Raw genomic sequence first — 20,801 nt, 5'->3', positions numbered from 1 at the left:
CTACTGCTCTGTTAAATATGAAAGATACAAACGTTTGACCCTTACAACAATCTTGTGAATTCCTGCAACAAAAGCACTGAATTAGCTCTCTTTTCTACAACCAAGGAATATTGAGGCCCTGTGAAGTTTGAACAACTTACTCAGAATCACACAGCAAGAAAGAGACACAGCCAAAACTCAAATCCAGGTCTTCTGATGCCTGTTCTGGGATACCAGCCCATCCTGCCAGTTCCATTCTGCACCCTCACCAGCCACTGTGCCAACAGGTCAAAAAAGAAGATGAGGAGACGAGGACAGCTTCTTCTACCTCTCTTCTCCCCCATACATGTTTATTGTCAGGGTATAGGGGGAGCATGACTTCTCCAGAAAAGTGGAAGGGGATGCTTATTCCTCTCCTGTTCATTCAGTGTCCTAATAAGTCTATGGAAAGAAACATACTTGCAAAATATTCTCAAAATATCCCTAATGAATCTCGATTCTTTCCCAATAAGGAAACAAAACAAAGACCCCTGAATTCTCTCACTCTCTCATCATCCATTATGATTGTTTTAGAACTAGTAGAAGGTTGGCCGGTGGTCGAAAGTCTGGCTTAACAACAAGAGCCAAATTATTAAGATCATCTCCTGCCCCAGACAGTTCATAAGATCAAGATGAGCCGCTGCCCATGACACTCCACAAATGGATCACTCAGTCAAGACCACCACTTCAGTGTTTGAGCAAGATGCCAGGGGCTCAGTAAAAGCACTGAACCCCATTGTGTGTGTCACCACAAGCCTAATTAGAGTGATTGGACAGACCAGATTGATGAGGGTGGGTGGGGATGGGGTTTATCTACCCTAATATCCATGCATACAGTTTCCTGTTGCAGTGTCCATGCCAGAGGCAAACCATAGTTTAGGAAGTATATTCCTGGGAAGTGTGTCCCTGTCCTAATCAGAAAGAAGCACATTTTATCTCTGGACTGCCAACACACCCTGGCAAGGCATTACTCTTGAGAGCAGGGGCCATGGCTCATTCATATTTATTTTCATAACTGCCTACAAAGGTGCCTGTGGCACAGTGGAGACTCACTAAATCTTAGCTTAGTTGAGACTCCACCCCTCCCCCACTCCCAGGAGAGAGCTGAGAAATACCAGGGCCTTTAATTCTGTTCTTCCACAGCCCCTACCTCAGAAGCAACAGAGAAGCAAAGGGACTAGAACCTTGAGAAGGAAGAAATATTATTCCCAGCCAGTCTGAACAATCCCCTTAGGGTTCAACCACACTATGGGATCAGAGGTCAAGGGGCTCCCTGATCGCCTCCTGGTTAGGTCAGAGAACTGGGCATGTAGAACTTCATGTAGACCATGATGACCTCCATCCCTTTTCCAAGAAGGGAAGACAGTGTCAGGGCCATTTTTAATATGAAGGTTTCACTCACAGGGTTGTGAGGGTGGAGGGGATGACCAGAAAGACTGAGGATGCCTGTGTTAAAGACCACAGTTCTGGGTAAACACGCTATAGCCTTTGGAGCTCTGTAGCTGTCCAGGGTACTGACTTCTCTCTGGCTTCTCTCAATTCTGGACTCTGCCACCTGTTTCTAGGGTTCCCACCTTAGAGGCTGACTATTTTCAGCCTGGACTGTTACAGACTTCCCTCAGCTTGCCAAAATGGGTTCAACTTACCATACGTCTCATCCTCAATTCACAGCAATAAAAGACAGATAATTGCTGATCCAAGATCAGAGTTCATCTCTGTTTCCTGCCTTCAAAGGCTGCTATCTTCAACTCCATCTTATCTAACTCCACCTGACTATCTGAAACCCTACTGGTTCTTTGTTCCTTGGATGACTTCTCCTGTTGCTACCACACCTTCAAAGTCTGCCTTCTCCTTCCATCCCCATCTGTTTCTCATCACAGACTTTCCAGAGTCTTCTTAGGCATTCCTGCTCCATGTGGTATCCCTACTTCCAAACTACCTAGGAAAGCAAAGGCACACATATTTGAGAAAAATGTTCCAGAAAGTCAAGCAGTAACATTCCAGGAGTCAGGGATAATGTTTGCCTGTAGTGATGCCTATGTTTCCCCCTTTCTTGTTTTTCTCCTCCTACCTGACATGTCCTCTTCCCAGACAACATGAGCCTTTCAGTTCCTCTACTACTGTAGTCCTAATGATTCCTAACAAGTCCTAACAAGTTTTTATATTGATTTCAGTCAATAAATCAAATATAACCAATTCTCATTATCCACAATAGTTTTGCACTCTAAGGTTGCTGCAAATACTGAACCACTGCTCCTAGGGAAAATACAAGGTTAGGTTCCTGCAGGCCTCTGGTCACAGCATTTTCATCAACCAGTCAATACATAACTTTGTTTTATGTGTGTTCCTGTTTAAAGACACTTCATCTAATATATATTCTTGATTTATTTTTTTAACATCTTTATTGGAGTATAATTGCTTTACAATGGTATGTTAGTTTCTGCTTTATAACAAAGTGAATCAGTTATACATATACATATGTTCCCATATCTCTTCCCTCTTGCATCTCCCTCCCTCCCACCCTCCCTATCCCACCCCTCTAGGTGGTCACAAACCACCTAGCTGATCTCCCTATGCTATGCAGCTGCTTCCCACTAGCTACCTATTTTACGTTTGGTAGTGTATATATGTCCATGCCACTCTCTCACTTTGTCACAGCTTACCCTTCCCCCTCCCCATATCCTCAAGTCCATGCTCTAGTAGGTCTGTATCTTTATTCCCCTCTTACCCTTTGGTTCTTCATGACACTTTTTTTTCTTAGATTCCATATATATGTATTAGCATATGCTATTTGTTTTTCTCCTTCTGACTTACTTCACTCTGTATGATAGACTCTAGGTCTATCCACCTCACTACAAATAACTCAATTTTGTTTCTTTTTATGGTTGAGTAATATTCCATTGTATATATGTGTCACATCTTCTTTATCCATTCTTCTGTTGATGGACATTTAGGTTGCTTCCATGTCCTGGCTATTGTAAATAGAGCTGCAATGAACATTTTGTTACATGACTCTTTTTGAATTATGGGGTTTTCTCAGGGTATATGCCCAGTAGTGGGATTGCTGGGTCGTATGGTAGTTCTATTTGTAGTTTTTTAAGGAACCTCCATACTGTTCTCCATAGTGGCTGTATCAACTTACATTCCCACCAACAGTGCAAGAGTGTTCCCTTTTCTCCACACCCTCTCCAGCATTTATTGTTTCTAGATTTTTTGATGATGGCCATTCTGACTGGTGTGAGATGATATCTCATTATAGTTTTGATTTGCATTTCTCTAATGATTAATGATGTTGAGCATTCTTTCATGTGTTTGTTGGCCATCTGTATATCTGCTTTGGAGAAATGTCTATTTAGGTCTTCTGCCCATTTTTGGATTGGGTTGTTTGTTTTTGGTTATTGAGCTGCATGAGCTGCTTGTAAATTTTTGAGATTAATCCTTTGTCAGTTGCTTCATTTGCAAATATTTTCTCCCATTCTGAGGGTTGTCTTTTGGTCTTGTTTATGGTTTCCTTTGCTGTGCAAAAGCTTTTAAGTTTCATTAGGTCCCATTCGTTTATTTTTGTTTTTATTTCCATTTCTCTAGGAGTTCTTGATTTATTAACAGTGAACTCATGGTCATCAATACTATAACTCATGCCTAAAGACAAATCTATTTTCTCTGTAAGGCACATCACAGCCTTGTTGCACTTAGAAACACTAGACAGCTCTCTAGCACTATGCTTGGGGGGCATTTAAAGTAGCAAAATTACCAACAAAAAGCATAAAAATGTAAAAAGAAAAAACCACAGCACTAAATAGACCACACAAAGGACACTTATTCATAGTGTGAGAGCTGAAACAAGGAGGTAGGGCACCGTCTTGTTTAACCTCAGCTGGCAACATGTGCATCAGACAGCTCAAATTTTTTGCCACTCTGCACATGTCCATGAATAACTGTGAAGGCACTGTGAGTATTGATTTTAGGGTGACAAATACATTTTAGCAAGTAGGTTAATTTGTACATATGGATAATACACAAATAATAAGGTTCAACTGGATCTATCTTTGAAAAGGTGATATTTAAGCTAAGACCTGAAGTATTGATAGGAATAGACATTTGGTGAGGTGTGGTGTTTACCAAAAATGAAGCATATTTGAGGCAGAATGAATAGAAAACATAAAAGCCCTGAAATATAAAAAATATTGATAGGTTCCAGAAATGAAAGAAGGGTTCAGAATGACTACAAAATAGGGAATGGGGTTGGGAGCCAGAAAGTAGACTGGAATCAGGCTGTGCAAGGTATTATAAGCCATGTCAAGGATTGGGTCTTTATCCTAATTGTCCTGAGAAGCCATCAAAGGATCTCAGAACAGTAGTCACATGGGGAAGATTATCATAGTATCTGTGGGGGATAGGTTAAATGGAAAAGAAAACAAACTTCAAAAGACTGGCTAAGAGATGATGGGAGATAATGATGCTTTGCACAATGATGGTAGCAGTGGGGAATGGAGAAAATGTAGAAAGATTTGAGAAATATTTAAGGCAGAAAACTTATTAAAGGTTTGGCTAAGAAGGAAACTTGAGCAAGAACGGTGAGGATGCTTGAGGAGTTTCTTCATCTTGATATGTTTAATTTAAAGGTCTGGAAGACATCTAAGAGGTGATAGCTAGTAACAGTGGGGTCTGGAGCTCAGGAGGAGAACTAGTTGGTAGATATTGATCTGAGATATTGATCTAAGAGTTGTTAGTGCAGAGACATTACTGATGCCATGAGAGTGATAAGAGCATTTGTGGAGGAAGTGCAGCTTGAGAAAAACAAAAGTGGCCGAGAGCAGATTCCTGAGAATTCTAACCTTTGAGGTTAGCTAATAGAAGGGAAGGAAGAGGAGAAGGAGGAAGAAAAGAGGAGGAAAATGGATTGCTTTAACATTTTTTACTTCCAAAGGGGAATGTGTCTGGGGAGATGGACCCTGTCTGGGGAACTATGTAATGTTGAGGATCATTCACTGGCCATGAAATCCCAAGAAGTGGTGTGTTGGTTCATGATGTCATAGTTTCCTGGGCATAAATTTAATAAAGGAAATATGAAACCACATTTGTTTTCAAATAGCAAAGCAATTTAAACTATTTAAAATGTTTATTTCTCCCTAGCAAATTCCCAGAATCCCTTGATGAGAAATTTTTTTATGCAGCCGAACATTTAAATCACTGTAACAAGGGAAAAGGAGGGGAAGATAAAGAACCTTCTGTCATTTATGGATTCATGTTTATAAGACAAAAATGTTCGTCATTGCCTCCTAAGTACTCCTCCCCACCCCACCCCCACACACAAATTGTCAGGGAAACTTTCTCACCTAGCTTCACCCTCTCTGTTTCTTGTCCTTTTTGTAATGTGGAATTGTCTTTTTATTCCTGACTGTTCCAGTCCATCCAGTGAATGGTGTGGTACCTATGAATTTGCAACAATGAGAAATCTCTAAGATGAACTTCCATTAAAAAGGTTTTCTCTTCTCTTCACTCTCTTCTCTTTCCTAGCTCTCTGAACTTCGAGGCCAGCCCTTGTTTAAATTTTACCTGGCATGAAATAACTTACATCTTTGGCCAAGCTAACAGTTATTCATAAATAGATACCTAAGAGATGAGTTTTCTCCTGAAATTCTCTTCCCCTGATAAATTCTAATGCATCCTTCAAACTCCAGATTAACTACAACTTTTTACATGAAATGAAATTAGATGCTCCTTACTTGATGCTCCCAAACTGTTCTGTTTATATCTCTATTCAGAGCGCTTACTGAGCTGAATTGTAATTGTCTTGCCAATTACAACTGGCAGATTTTGAGTCTCTAAACAGTAGGTTTCTAACTTGTTTGATTCAACTTTGAATTCTCATTGCCCTGCACTTAGTGGCTATTTAATAATTATGTAAACAAATGACTAAATTCATGTCAAACATCAGCTTGTAGCAGCTTCTTAAGCCTAAATGGATGACTCCAAATGCCATCCTTTTCTGAACTCCCAGGGAAGTCTCTTTCTCCTCTCTAAGCGTTTGAGAAGCTCCAGATGTAGCACATCCTATCAGACACTCCTTCAAAGCATTTGTAATTCTCCAAAGGCAGATTTAGTGGGTCGAATGTTCGCCCTGACTACTTGGCCACCTAGAACCTCAGAATGTGACCTTAACTGCAAATAGGGCCTTTATTAGTTAAGGATTTGAGATGAAATCATCCTGGATTTAGGGTGGTTCCTAAATCCAATGACTTCTGTCCCTATAAGAAGATGAGAGGACACAAAGAGACATATAGAGAAGAAGTCCATGTGAAGATAGAGGCAGAGACCGGAAATAGAGAACACAGCTCAAAGACATTGAATGCCAGGGATTGCCAGGAGCTACCCAGAGCTAGGAAGAGGCCAGGAGGATTCTTTCTTGGAGTCTTCAGAAGGATCATGGCCCCCACTGACACCTTGTTTTCAGACTTGTAGCCTCCAGGGTGGTGAGAGAATAAGTTTCTATTTTTTTTAAGCCACCAAGTTTGTGGTAATTTGTTACAGCAGCCCTAAGAATTGAACACAGTAAAAAAGAGGCCCTTCCAGGGAATAGTGTAGACTTCCTGAGGGCTCCAATTCAATCACCTCTCTGCAGCAAAATATCTGCCTCAGGATTTGCTGTTGGATAGAAAAATATTCAAGGCCATTGGGCCAAGATAAAATGCACCAAATCAGAGTGAAGTCCCATCAGACAGCCTGAAGTCAACAAGGTTAACTGCAGCAGCTTAAAGTACAGTGAGGTGGTCCAGAGCTATAATTCTCAAGGTGGTGTCAAGTTGGGATCTGCTTGACAAACTCATTGCTCTTAACTATTGCAGCTGGGGTCTCCATAGCCCTGCAGGCAGTTCAGTGGTAACTGGGGCTCAGAAACCAACTATTCTTCTAAGCAGGAAAAAGAGGAAGAATCTAGAACTAAAAGGCATCAGACTAGCTTTTGTTTCTACTATGTGCTTGACATTTAATTCCAGCCCCTGAGACTTCTGCCTTGTGACCTAACTCTGAACCTGCACCCTGCCATGATTACATCTCCCTGTTTATGATTAACAAACTCTCTTATGTACTAACCTCCTCACTGTAAGTTCTTCCTATTGCCTTACCTTACTTAAACCGTCCCCCAGAATAGTCATTATATTTGTAACTACATGCTTAGTCTCTGTCTCCCTTACTTATCATCTCCATGAGTACCATTGTCATATTCATTGCTCTTTCCCTAATGCTTATCACACTGCCTGTAATATAGTAGGAACTTAATATAGAATTTATTTATATCAGAGCCTCTGATCATTCCTGTCTTTTTATGCCTCCACCGTAGGGAACCCACATTTCTCCTAAATCAGAATTTTTCCTTGTGTCCTAGTACTTTCAAAAATTGAGTACTGGCCATGAACCTCAGGGTCATCACTAGGTCCTCTCATAATGGCTGTCCCCACTCCTTAGACACTATGCACATATCTAGACTTTCTCAGTTTTATCAAGAAAAAACCTGCATTTTTCTGCATTTTTCTTCTATGCAAAAACTCTGCATTCAAATCTGTCTCATCACTGTCAAAACCTTGAAAGAAAAGGGAGGCAGTTCAGCACCTTGGACAGCTCTAAGCCATACTAACGATTGTTTGTTGCTACTACTTTGGCTCTTCAAAGAACTTGATGCCTCCCTTGGATAGCCCAAGACTGATTGCCTTTGGCCCCATAATGGCTCTGAACTTAAAGAAATCCCAAGTCATTGATGTTAATCTCTTCCCTTTGTAAGCAGAGAAGTGGCCTTCTCCTCTCCAACCAGACTTTGGATCTGAAAGCAGGATCCTATCATCGGCAGGGAAAGAAAGATTTTTGTGTCTTCATTGAGCCCAAGTGGTTGGGATACTAGGGTCAGGAGAGGAACAAGGTTCTGTGCCTAACTTCTTCTTTATAGTAACTTTCTCTTCCAGAGATGAAAGTTTAAATCTTAATATAAGTCAAGACAGCTAGATATGTATAATGAGCTTCCACATACCCATCACATGGATTCAACACATGATTTGTCATACCTGCTTTACCCTTTTTTTCTTTTTTGGCTTCTTTTTGGTTACTGAAAGATATAAAATCAAATCCTAAACCTCATGTCATCTCACCCAAACATATTTAGTATGCTTCTCTTTTAAAAGTAGATATTTTCTCAATGCCATTATCACACTTAACAATGATTTATTGATGTCATCCAATTTCCACTCCATATGCAAATTTCCTTAATAACATAAAAAATGTCTTTGTACTTTTGGTTTTATGCGAATCAGGATGCAAACAAGGTCCACACAGCATATTTAGTTGTTATGCTTCTTTAGCCTCCTTTAATGAAGAGCCATACCTAATCCCTTAATTTTTTCATGCCATTGACTGTTGAAGGAACTGGGTCCAATGATCTATAAAATTTCCACACTCCAGACCTACCTGTTTGCTTCTTCTTGGTATCATTGCTTCCTTATTCCCCATATTTCCTACAATCTGGAGGTCAGCTCTAAAGGCTTGATTAGCTTCAGGTTCAACATTCTTTGGCAAGAATGCCTTATAGGTGGTATCAAGGCTACTTTAAAATGGGACCTGTGTCCTTCATATTACATCACAGCTGTCTCAGTCTCACTGGTGCTCACATCTAATGATGGATCCAGGGGCTGTCTACTTGATTCCTCCATTGTAAAGTTCCCCCCATCACTCTTCATCTAATGGCTTCTCCCAGTGATGATCAATTAGGGTTACAAATGATTTTCTAATTGTTATTTCTTATCCACTTATTAGCTAGAATTCTTCTGTAAAAAAAATTGTCCCTCAGGCTATTTGATTACCATGAAATATAGTTCATAGATGAAAATCAAGATAAATGATTAATTCTTCCCCTTACTTCCAATCACAGCTTTTACAACACTGAACAAATTATAACAGAGTGTTTATTTTCTAATTCATCTTGTTCTTCTTGCTTGCTTCCTCTGAAAACTCTGATGAAATGAAGAATTTTTTTATCACAGAATGAATTTATATATTTTGTTTTGAATAATATAAATTCATAGAAATATAAAGGACCACAGAAATCACGTATTTTAACCCAATCACATTGCTCAAGTAAGGAAACTGAGGCATGGAGATATTATAATACGTTTAGTATGGTGGGTATGCTGAGAATGCAGTCCAGATTTGCCAAATCCATGTGTGTCATTTTGGGCATCCTAGTTTGGATGATGTACATGTGAAAGTGTTTGTGGGAGAATAATAACTAGATTCTTGTATTCTTTAATAGCTAGGACTGTGATGGTTCCATAACTCATTTCAAACGATCTATTTATCTTGTTTAAGAAATTTTGTTTACCCACATAGACCTTAGCTTGACAAAAAAAAAAAACACCTGAGAGTTCACTATAGAAAGTAAATATAATTTATCAATTCTATGTTTATTGAGCATTAAGTCAATATCCCTGTGATGCAATCAAGAAGTCTTAAGACATGGTTCCCACACCTTAAAATCTAACTGGAGAAGTCAGACATACAACATAAAATCAATAAAAGAGTTAGTTCATGTTCATGACCTCAATAGCAAAGATTTCCCAAGCCATCTGTGTTCATAGCCAAGTGAATGGACAGATGATGAATGCTATGGGACTGGGGAGTTTAGAGAGTTTCATGGAGGAGGTGGGGCCTAAGTTGTCCAGAGGATAGGTGGGAATTTAGGGCAATTTAGGGCAATTTAGGTGGAAATAGCTTGGAGCCTTAATGAAGAGGAAGGAAATGCTGAAGTGGTGCTGAATAAATCTATCTAACTAGGGTGGAGGATTTGCATTAGGGGTCTTCCTTACTGAGGTAAGGAATGAAGTGTATGGAGACAGAGTGAAGAAAGCACTACATATGAAAACACAGAATTGGGCCCTTTTTTCCCATCAGGTATGGAAGGCCACTGAGGAATCACAGATAGTGGATGGCATGATGAAATCCAGGAAGCATGTAGCAGTCAGTCTCGCTCCCATTCAGAATCTGCCCTCTCTTGGCTGGAAAGATTGGGACCCCATGCTCATTCAGTTTCTAAGCTTTTTTCTTATAGTAAACCTTAGGACATTTGGGATAAAATAATCAGTTCTACTAGGGCAGGCCACTGCTCCCTGGTGGGGCTTTGAATTATTTTCCCCCTCCACTCACAGAATGTTACCACCAGTGTCCTTCTTCCTTGTTCTTCCCTATTCACTAATAGTGCACACTCATGCATTCAATAAACATTTGTTGAATAATGTGCTAAGCATTGCTCTAGGCACTAAAATATAGTGGTGGATATATCAGGCAAGACCCCTGCTTTCATGGGGCTTACAACCTAGTAAAAGACAGACAATATATAGAAAATGTGCAAGGAAATAAAAACAAAATTATTTCAGATTGTGAAATGGGTATATGTTGATGTGATGGCAAGTAATTGAGGATGAGGAAACCTCTGCAAATAGTGTGGTTAGGAAAGGTCTTCCCAAAGACAGGACATTTGATCTGACACCTCAGTGATGAAACACTATGGGCATTCAGAGCCTGGGGTATATTGTTCCAGGCAGACAAAAAAGTATATGCAAAGTTTCCAAGGCAAGACTGGATTTCGTATATTAAGGTACTAAAAGGCCAGTGTAAGTGAAATATAGTAAGTAAAATTGCAAGTAGTATGAAATGAAATCAGAATGGAAAGGGACAAAGTCATGTTGATTCTTAGAGTTGTTAGTGAACTGTTTGTATTTTATTCTGAGAGTGCTGGGAAGCCATTGAAGGGTTTTCTATGGAGAAGTCACAAAATCCGATTTATGATTTTAAAAGATCACTATGATGCATGTAGAAGGATAGTAATTATACCATTGCATATAGAAGTAAAAGTCTGGTTAGCAATCCATCAATAAGAACAAGGTAGAAAATTTCTTTTGTGAGCATACAATGGAATACCATGCAACTGTGAAAAAGGATGGGCAGATATTTATGTACTGATATAGATTGTAAGTGAAAAGGTAAGATGTCAGGCAGTGTGGGGTGTTTGTTATATTTGTGTAAAAAAATAAAGTAGGACTCTAAAAGAGGAGACTTTGTAAAGAAATGGATTCTCTAATGGTGCAATTCAGATGGTTCCCTATTGGTCTACGGTGGAGACCATCCAGGTAGTGCTGGCCACACAACTAGCCATGCTATAACTGTCGGTCTGTCAGCTTCTCTGGTGCCTTCATCAGCAGAACCCCGACACATGGCATCAGCCTGCCCAGGGCTGCCTGTTCCCATGTTTGATAGGTTATTAGTCTAGAAAGTTGTAGTAGGATCCTTGTCAATCACATCCAACATGTCCAAAACAAGGCAACTAAATAAGCAGTGAGCATGAAGCTGAGAATGAAGCTTCTTTATCTCAGAATGGTTGGCGTTAGCCTGCTATTTACCATGGAAAAAGTTCTTTTGCAGAATCAAACTTGGAAAGAGAACTGGGGATGGGGTGAGACAATGCCATGCTTTCAGAGGAGAGAGGAAAGGGGGATGCAGAGGGAAGGGAGCAACCTGCCAAGAAGCACCAGGGCAACCCGGGCCAGGTAGGCTCCTCCTCTGGTTGTCTTCAGCCGCACACTGGGGCACTGAATTGCCTGTGGATGAAGTCAAAGCCAGCCCAGAATCCACTCTTCCCATCAACCCACTGTTTTCCTCTGTCACCACCCTGCCTGGAGCTCAGGAAGTGTAATTCAGGAGTGAAACCTGCCCAGGACGTACAGCAGGGTGAAGAGTGCATTCCAGCAACAGAAGTGATCTCATGATGACCCACCTCTCCGGTTAATGTCATCCCCCTCCACTAACACTCATACACACTTAGGCACACACTAACACAAAATTCTCATTGATTCCCATTGATCATTATTGCCATGATATCATAGAAAGACCATCATCCTGGAGGAGAAGAGATGACTCTGATACATTAAGACAAGGTGTGGCTCTGGGACCAGCAGAACCAGGAGCACCTGAGAAATGGTTAGAGAAAGAAATTCTTGGACCCCACTACAAACCTACTGAATCAGAATCTCTGGGGGATGGGGCCCAGTTACCTGTTTTAACAAAGCCCTCCAGGTAATTGCGATGCAGGCTCAAGTTCTCAGCCTTGGCTACACATTGGAATCACCTGGGAAGCTTTAAAGACTGTTGCTGCCTGGGTCGCACTCCAGAGATCCTGTTGTAGTTGATTTGGGTAAGGCCTGAACAGGGAATCACCTCATTCATATTCTCTCTCTCTCTCTCTCTCTCTCTCACACACACACACACACACACACACACACACGGTAGGGGATTGGGGGAGAGCAAAGAATGTCTTCCACTGGGACATCTTCCAACAGGACCAACGATTTGTCTTCTCTTCCTCTGCCTCCCTCTTCACTCCCTCTTCCTTCCTATGTTCCGCTCTCAAAGCCTGTTAGGACTGCTTCCATGGGTCTGACATGCACCATCTCTAGACTGAATACTTTGAGCCTTATTAAGCAGTTTAATTAGTGTATGATAGTATCAGGAATCATCTCAGAAAGCAACCAATTTACAGACTTACAGATGGAACTGGCCCTAATGCAGGAAAGTAAATATATTTATTTCAAAAAATGTTTATCACAAATATTGACATTTTAAAATAAAGCACCTTAAGTGTATCTAATAGAATGTAAACACTCGAGCAGTTTGATGCCCACATTTATCCACTTAAATGAATACCCAGACTGTTACTAGTCAAATCTTTGACATCATTTCTTAATCTTTTTGAGCTTATATTCTATGTAATTCTGAAAAGATGAGGAACAGGGAGGTGAAATAACTTCCCCAAGGTCACATAGCATGTATATGGCAACTCTGGGTATGAATCCAGATATCTTGCTTCGGATTCTGTTATTTCCATTCATTACTAACCATTTGTTATTTACATTTTGAATTTAAATAAAACTTAAAACATGCATGCCAAAAAAATTTTGTTGATAAAATAACTCACCACTTTTTAACTCGACAGAACTATTTTAAAATTTAACTTGTTTTAGGACTCGCTGTTTTCCACTTTCAGTAAAGATCTATGTTTTAAAACATATGAAGTACTTTTTACACTGGGAATGAAGCTATACTAGGACTGCCAGTATGTATGCTCTGTCCATGAGCCTTAATATCTACTCCCTGTGGACTGGGCGACTGCAAGTGTGTGTCCACCTTTGTGTGTCTCTTTGTATTTATAACCCTTGAGACCAATGGCAAGATCTAGAGTTGTTGCTTTGAGCAGTGTCTGATCCTAGAGAATGGCTTTTTGGTGAGGACAGTGTGACTGCCCCCATGGCCCCAAGTGGCACAAGAAGGCAAGATGTGAGACTAGAATATATACATGCCTTCCTTGTAGGGTTGCCTTGTGGACATACTATGGACATATACATATTAAAGTACATACACGGACCCTCTAAGAGTTCATGAACCCAAGTTAAGGATTTTGCAAAGAGAATTATAGCCTCTGGGCTAGAAGTGTCTCAGAGATAATCTAACCCAACCCTTCATTTCATCAACAAGGAGACAAAGGCCCAGGAGGACAGAGAACTGTCCAGGGCCACACAGCCAGTGGGCAGGGGGAGTGGAAGTCTGATAGGGGAGGGAGAGCACGTTCAGCTCCCAGTCCCCATGTCTCTTTCCTACAGGGATATTTCCTGGCTGGCACCTGAGCTATGTCGACGTGAAGGACAATTCCCGCGATGAGACCTTCCGTTTCCAATGTGACTGCTGGCTCTCCAAGAATGAGGGCGACAGGCAGACAGTCCGTGACTTTGCCTGTGCCAACAATGAGATCCACGATGAGCTGGAGGAGACCAGTACGTGGGGAGACTGGTGGGCCCTGCTTAGATTCAGCCTGGGCTGAAGCTTCAGTTAAATGAGAGTTAGCTCAGGAGGGAGGTGGGAACAATGTTGGAAAATCTAAAGAAGGAACTCTTACAGCTGCAGGGGAATCAGATGCCCAATGAAGGAAATAATATTAGAGAGGTGCATAAGTAAGCACCCTAAATGTTGTTTCATGGACCTGGAACAGCCAAGATACTGGTACCAGCTCATGGCTCCAAATCACAGGGACTAATTAGGTAGAGGAAAACCCACAGGGGACAAGCTTACTGTGCCCTGAGGGCTGGGCTGGGCAGTTTGATGTGATGCTCCCTCTGGTTTATTTTTTTGTCATGGACTCTCGCCAACTGATGTCTATGACAACAGCCACCAAATCAAGCCTTCCTGGAAACAGAATGTGCAGGGTAGCCAGCTTCTCCACCAACCACTTCCTCTTTGGTTCCTTCCTCAGGGGATGTTTAAAGGGAAAGAGAAATTGGTCCCTAACATGGATGGCCATCCAGGACCAGGGAAGTGTTTCTTTACTACAGATGCTAGTATCTGCATCCAACAGATTTGACAAAGGCTTATCAATAGCAGAGCCTGATGTGAAGAAAGGATTTTCCAACCTTAGTTATTAAGGTAACACTAGCTGCATGGAGACATAAACCCCCAAATCTCAATGGCTAAATACAACAAAATTTGTTTCTCACTCACATAATAAACTGTCCAGTGCGAGTGTTTGGCAAGAGGCCTTCCACACTGTGATTCAGGGACCCAAGCTCTTCTCATCTGTCTGCCATTTTCAACACGTGACTCCCACATTTCTTGCAGAGGGAAAAGAGAGCATGGAGAAGGCACACTCCCCTACCTTCTTAACATATTAACTCACATTCTATTAGTCATGCAGCTCCACCTAGATGTAAAGGCATCTGGGTAATGCCATACCTGGCTGGACAGTCACCCCCTGGCAAGCACTGTACACCATGTGGCAAGGGAAGCATGGATCCTTGGTGGAAAGCCACTCAGCCTTCTCCACCATGCCATCCATACTACCCAATGATGGACTTAGCTACTTCGGGAGGTAGTGAACACTGATGTCCCTGGGAGCATTCAAACAAGGGCCAACTACTCATCTATCAGCTTTACTGCATGGGGATTCCTGCCCTAATTCAGAGGGTGAACTCTCAGCTTCTGTAATTGCACTTACTGGGAAGTTACTGGGGGCCCAGTTTTATTTTAGATGCTAAGTGCGATGCACACTGCTTTGTGATTTCTAGTTTATTTGTATTGACCTTTGTCCATGTGTAGTACTCCCTACACAGCTGTAAGCTCCCAAAAGTCAAGGACAAAATCACTCATGTTTGTAGCCCTCTGCAGCTCTCTACGCTTTGGGACTTAGTAGGTACACAAGTCGTTAGTGCTCAGCAAATGGAAGAAGATGCAGTCAGTCGTTTTCCTTAGAGCCTCACAATCTCATTAGAGGGAGAGGCTAATATACAAATGCCAACACAAGCAATAGAGGCTCCTTGGACCATTGGTGTTTAGGGGAGAAGAGATTCATGAGGCTGGGAGAATAACCACTGAGCTTCCTTCCCAGATTTCCTGCCAAAGAGCTGCTAAGACCTATGGGATTTGGGTTGGCAGGGAGATTGGCAGAGGGGAAGCGGCACTTGCATTATTTCCAGAAGGATGTGTGTGGGCTAGAGATGGGAGGGCAGGGACATGGAGCCCAGGAGATGGCCTGGATCAGTCCGTCTTTACTAGGAGCCTGCAGAGAGCAGAGTGGCGCCCTCTAGGCTGCCCACAGCGGGAGAGACAGTGACACCCATGTCCTAAGATGGAGGCTTATCCTGGGGAGAGCCAGGGACGCAGTTCAAGCCAATCATTTCAACGCTCAGCTAATTTTATTTAACCACTTGGCAAATACTTATTGAAAACCTACTGAGTGCCACGGCCTAGTGTGGGTTCTGGGGACACACTAATGAATAAAGCAGAGACCCTGCCCTCGTGGCACTTACATTCTGTGTCTGTGTCCCCAGGGGCACCTCTGGGCACTTGGCTTGTGAGAATAAACATGCTCTCATACTTGAACAGAGCTTCACGTGTGTGAAAGCATCCCACACATCCCCTGCTCTCACCGAGTCCTTGCCACCCCATTCCCACCCTATGAGCTAGATAGGGGGCAAATTCACCCCTCTACATCATAGGTAAAGAAAACCAAAAACCAGAAAGGTGAAGTGACATGTCTAAGGCCTAGCCATAACTATTAGGACTCATATATCCTGATTCCTAGACCACGACTCATTGCACCACCGAAGCCTTATTGGGCCTGGCTGGTACTCCAGACTGATCCATTGCCCCACCTTGTTTAGCCTCCTGTTTTCTGCCTTCACTTCCAACTCTTTTTTTTTTAATATAAATTAATTAATTAATTAATTAATTTATGGCTGTGTTGGGTCTTCGTTTCTGTGCGAGGGCTTTCTCTAGTTGTGGCAAGCGGGGGCCACTCTTCATCACGGTGTGCGGGTCTCTCACTGTCGCGGCCTCTCGTTGTGGAGCACAGGCTCCAGACGCACAGGCTCAGTAGTTGTGGCTCACTGGCCCAGTTGCTCCGTGGCATGTGGGATCTTCCCAGACCAGGGCTCGAACCCATATCCCCTGCACTGGCAGGCAGATTCTCAACCACTGTGCCACCAGGGAAGCCCCACCTCCAACTCTTATTAGCAGTTCCTGAAGCTGCTCCCCATCCTCTGCAGGTGATTCCAATGTGCAGGCAAAGCTGAAAACCATTGGCAAACTTCAAATAATACTGATGTCTGAGTCTCACCCCAGAGATTTTGTTGTAATCAATCCAGGCTAAGTCCTGAACAGTAGGATCACATGCTCATATGTGCATACACATGCACACAGCACACACACATACATGCACACCCTCATGCATACACACACATACATGCACACCCTCATGCATACACACACACACACATGCATACACACATGCACACCTGGGAGGACAAAAATATCTCTCTCCCTGGAACATCCTCCAACAAGACCAATGTCTCCCTCTTTACAGCCCTCCTCCTTCTTATCCACCCGCACTTGAAGCCTTTTAAGGCTGCTCAGTCAGCCTTATCTGCAACATTTCCAGCCCAAATACAGTCCAACTTGATGGCCAACTCCCCAAGGATGGAAGACTCACTGCTCCACAAGGCAGCTCTGTTTAAAAAAAAAATTCATCTTTATATTTATGTTCTTGAAGTTTCTATCCTTTGGCAGTCCCAATGGGATGGGGTCAAACGGAAAATTTCAGGAGTGGTCAGGACCGTTGGTTGTACATATACAGCTTAGGGTGTACCCCACCCCTAAGCCAGCTCCAGCAAAAAGGGAGCATATTGGTTCCCAGAACTTGGAAGTTTCAGGTGGAGCTGGCTGGGACTTGGCTGTCTCCAGAGGCTACAATGGTTTTAGTATGTCTTTGTCCCCCTTTTCCTCTTAACTGTTTCTTTCTCTACATCATGAGAAGATGGCAGCTGGTACCCACAACCCCACTGCCTTCTAACTTAACAGCTTCAGTGGAAGGGAAGAGAGCGTCTCTTAGGGAATAATTCTGACTCTCCAGGCCCAAGACTCTCAGCCCCATGCAAACCACATGGTAGGAGCTTGCCAGAGAAGGGTCCTGACAACATGAGGTGGGGAAGGCAATGTGGAGCAGTAAGGTCCCTGACGCCCACCAGATGCCCAGGCATCCTCTGGTGCTCCTCCATGGAATCACGTGCCCCTGCAGTCCTGGCCTCAAGGCAAACACGTGTCTGTTCAGGAGCTGCTCACCTGATGGAATGTTGGATCCCCTCGGTGCATCCTGGGTTGCTGGTTCATCTCCCTCTGAGGGTGCCACGCCCAGAGCCCAGGCAAGATGCAAGTGTGGCCAGATCTCCTCTCTCCTCTCCTGCCACCTGAACCACATTCACCACATTCACTGGCTTTGCTGGTGGCCCCTTCGTGTGAGTGACTTGCACGGTGGCTGCTGAGCCACTTTCTCCAGCTAGGCTGGTCCTATGTGGGTGTTGGCCCCGAGGTGAGCCTCATACGGACCCCTCCTAGGCTGGGCTCCTACCAGCCCCACTCTTTCAGGTCCCTGGTCCTCCTCTGTCCTTTCCTCCCAGCAACCTATAAACAAAACTGAGAGTCATGCCTTCCACATTTTTATCAAGCCTTTCCAAGGTGGACATATGCTGATTGAAAGACCGTTGATGCAGCTGGCCACATTTGTTTCTAATCTGTCTAAATGTCCTGACTTACACACTTTCCTGCTTTACCTTCTCCCCGAGGCCATGAGGAGAGGATTGCTTATGGTTCACATGCGCTGCTTCTCGAATGTTCCACTTGAGTTGATTGTAGAGATCAAGTAGGTTACTAGCACTCCCTGCCTCCTCTCCTGGGCGCTGACAAGCCATTTCCTCTACAACGCCCAGGATCCACTTTGAATTCACAGGTGTCTGGTTTTCAGAAATACTTTACCGGCTGCTGGGAAAGCAGAATGGCAGTGGGACCACCCCCTCCCTGCAATGACTTCGAGCCATGGGCAGTGACTCAGCCATTTCACATCCCTGGGCTGTGAACGGTCGGGCCTGCAGAGCCCCGCTCTTCTTCCAGGGCTTGTGCTGTGGATCTCTTCCCCTATCGTGGGCATTTTTGCCCTGATTCATTCTACCTGTGACTTGAGAGAAGTCACAAAGGCAACAGTTTGCGGAGAGGCCGGGATTGAGGTTACATTGAGCTGTAGGCACAGCCATCCCTTCTAATTGTCTTCATCACATCTCTGAGATAAAAGCACAGAGATCAAACTATCCCTTTGGATCCAGAATCCCAAATCCTCAATGATTCACTTACTGCAGCAAGAGCTGTACGCACAGGGAAACCTCCAGACAAATATTGTGTCCTCCTGTGTGCCAGCTCCAGCCCAGCCTGGTCCCTGGGGAGTGGGGCTGGATCATGTGGATTTCAAGCCCCTCTCATGCCCCTCAGTATCTTTGCTTATGCTGCTCCCTCCTCCTACAGCATCCCTCGGTTTTCTGGTGATCATAATCATGGCTCTTTTTCAAGGCCAAGCTCAATACGTCATCTTCTTCATGAAGCTTACTGCGATTAGCCCAATCATTCATTGTTCACTCAACAAGTATTTATTGAGTGCCTATGTGCCAGGTTCCTATGTGTTCTGGGCTCTTGGGATCTGTAAGTGAGCAAAACGAAGACCCCTGCCCTCATAGAGCTTACATTCAAGTGGGAGGGGGGAATACAATAAACGATAAAATAATCAGTAAACTCCTTAGCATGTTAGAAAGGTACTAGGTGATAAGAGAAGATAATAGAGCTCAGTAGGGCAGGCGCTGAGGAAATCAGGCAGGAAGCGTGGTTTGGGTGGTCTGGTAGACCCTGTGAGAAGGCGACATCTGAGTAGGGAGGAAGGAGGGGAGGGAGTGAGCCAAGCCAACGTGGGTGGGGGTGGGGGTGCTCAAGGCAGAGTTCTAAGGCCGGAGTGTGCCTCCTGTTCTGGAACAGCACAGAGGCTGAGCGGAGCGAGCAAGGGAGAACGTACTGGAAGGTGAGGTTTGAGAGGTAATGGGAGCCTGCTTTACCCTCCCTCCCATGCTATTTTGGCCCTTCATTTAAGGTTATTCTGTCCTGTGGTGCAGTCGGTGTTTCTGTCTGGGGCTAGAGATGAGTTCTTGTGTCGCCCAGAGTCTAGCCCAGTCCTGACACTTGGCAAATGCTGACATGCTTGTGGGAACTGCAGGGGAGGGAGGTCGTGATGATGAGCATGACACCAGAGTGAGAGCTGAGACAAGACAGGGAACGAGACTGCTTGCTACAGAAAGTTCGAGGCAACTGGATCTTCCCCTCCCCTTTCTGTAGCTGGGCCCCGCCTCTCCTCCCTTCTCTTTACACACCATCTCCACTTTGCATCTCACAGACTCTTCCATCCCTGAGAACCAGGCCCCAGCGTCTCTCCGAAAACTCATCCCAACCTCATGGATCCTGGAGGCAGAGGCGTTTGGCTCTTCACTCCCAGTGGCTCCCATGCTTGCCAGGCAAAGAGACTGCTACTATAAATAAAATGAGGACACCACTCTAGACCCCAAACTGAGGCAGGTTCTATTTATAGTGTCTCAGTTGTAGCGATTTTAACCTGTGCCCCACCTCAACCCCCTTAAGGCTGTGATCTAAGACCAGATGTAGGACCTGCAAGGAGTGGCCAATTTGCTCCTGCTCTGATGGCGGGTGCTGCTTCCCCTCTGCTGACCCTCTCCCACCTTCTCCACCACAGCCTATGAGATCGTCATAGAAACCGGCAATGGAGGCGAAACCAGGGAGAACGTCTGGCTCATCCTGGAGGGCAGGAAGAACCGATCCAAAGAGTTTCTCGTGGAAAATTCTTCTAGACAGCGGGCCTTTAGGAAGTAGGAAGAGGGGTGCCCACAGGGGAATGCGGATGGGTGGGGTGGGTAAGAGAGGGACCCCAAGAACCAACCCTTTTAGTGGGGGCCATAAATATACAAATGGGCCTAACCAGCAAGAATTTATTGAGTGCCTACTGTGTGCCAACCCCATTCGAGCTCCAAGGCATGAAACAAGGAGATTTAGAAGAGCGAAGAGAGGGGACTGTCATTTAAAGAGAGCCCCCTCTAAGAGACTAGAATCTATATTATTCCAACTACTAGAAAGAAAGGATAATTATGTAATATGATAGAAGTGCTAATTATGGCTACAATGGCAATCACAGTACAATATATAAATGTTTCCAAGTAACATGTTGTACACCTTAAATTTACACAATAGTATATGTCAAATGTATTTCAATTTTTAAAAAGTTAATGGAAAACTACAACAAAAATCAGTTAATAAATTAATTAAAG

At 43.5% G+C, this 20,801-nt stretch overlaps 1 protein-coding gene across 3 annotated transcripts in view; it reads left to right on the top strand.

Moving 5' to 3' along the window:
- The window catches only part of LOXHD1 (lipoxygenase homology PLAT domains 1), a gene marked incomplete at both ends in the record, with an annotated part of 203,543 nt that overhangs the window by 175,878 nt on the left and 6,864 nt on the right, over positions 1–20,801 (top strand). For all 3 annotated transcript variants that reach the window (XM_081252599.1, XM_081252598.1, XM_081252597.1), the window contains 2 exons: positions 13,710–13,880; positions 20,213–20,345. In XM_081252599.1, coding sequence (XP_081108725.1) covers positions 13,710–13,880; positions 20,213–20,345 — 304 coding nt within the window. The remainder of the gene's footprint in view (positions 1–13,709; positions 13,881–20,212; positions 20,346–20,801) is intronic.

The sequence above is a fragment of the Mesoplodon bidens genome, assembly GCF_964165515.1.
Source record: "Mesoplodon bidens genome assembly, chromosome: 13".
NCBI classification, from domain to species: domain Eukaryota; kingdom Metazoa; phylum Chordata; class Mammalia; order Artiodactyla; family Ziphiidae; genus Mesoplodon; species Mesoplodon bidens.
This window is presented reverse-complemented; position numbering and strand designations above follow the sequence as displayed.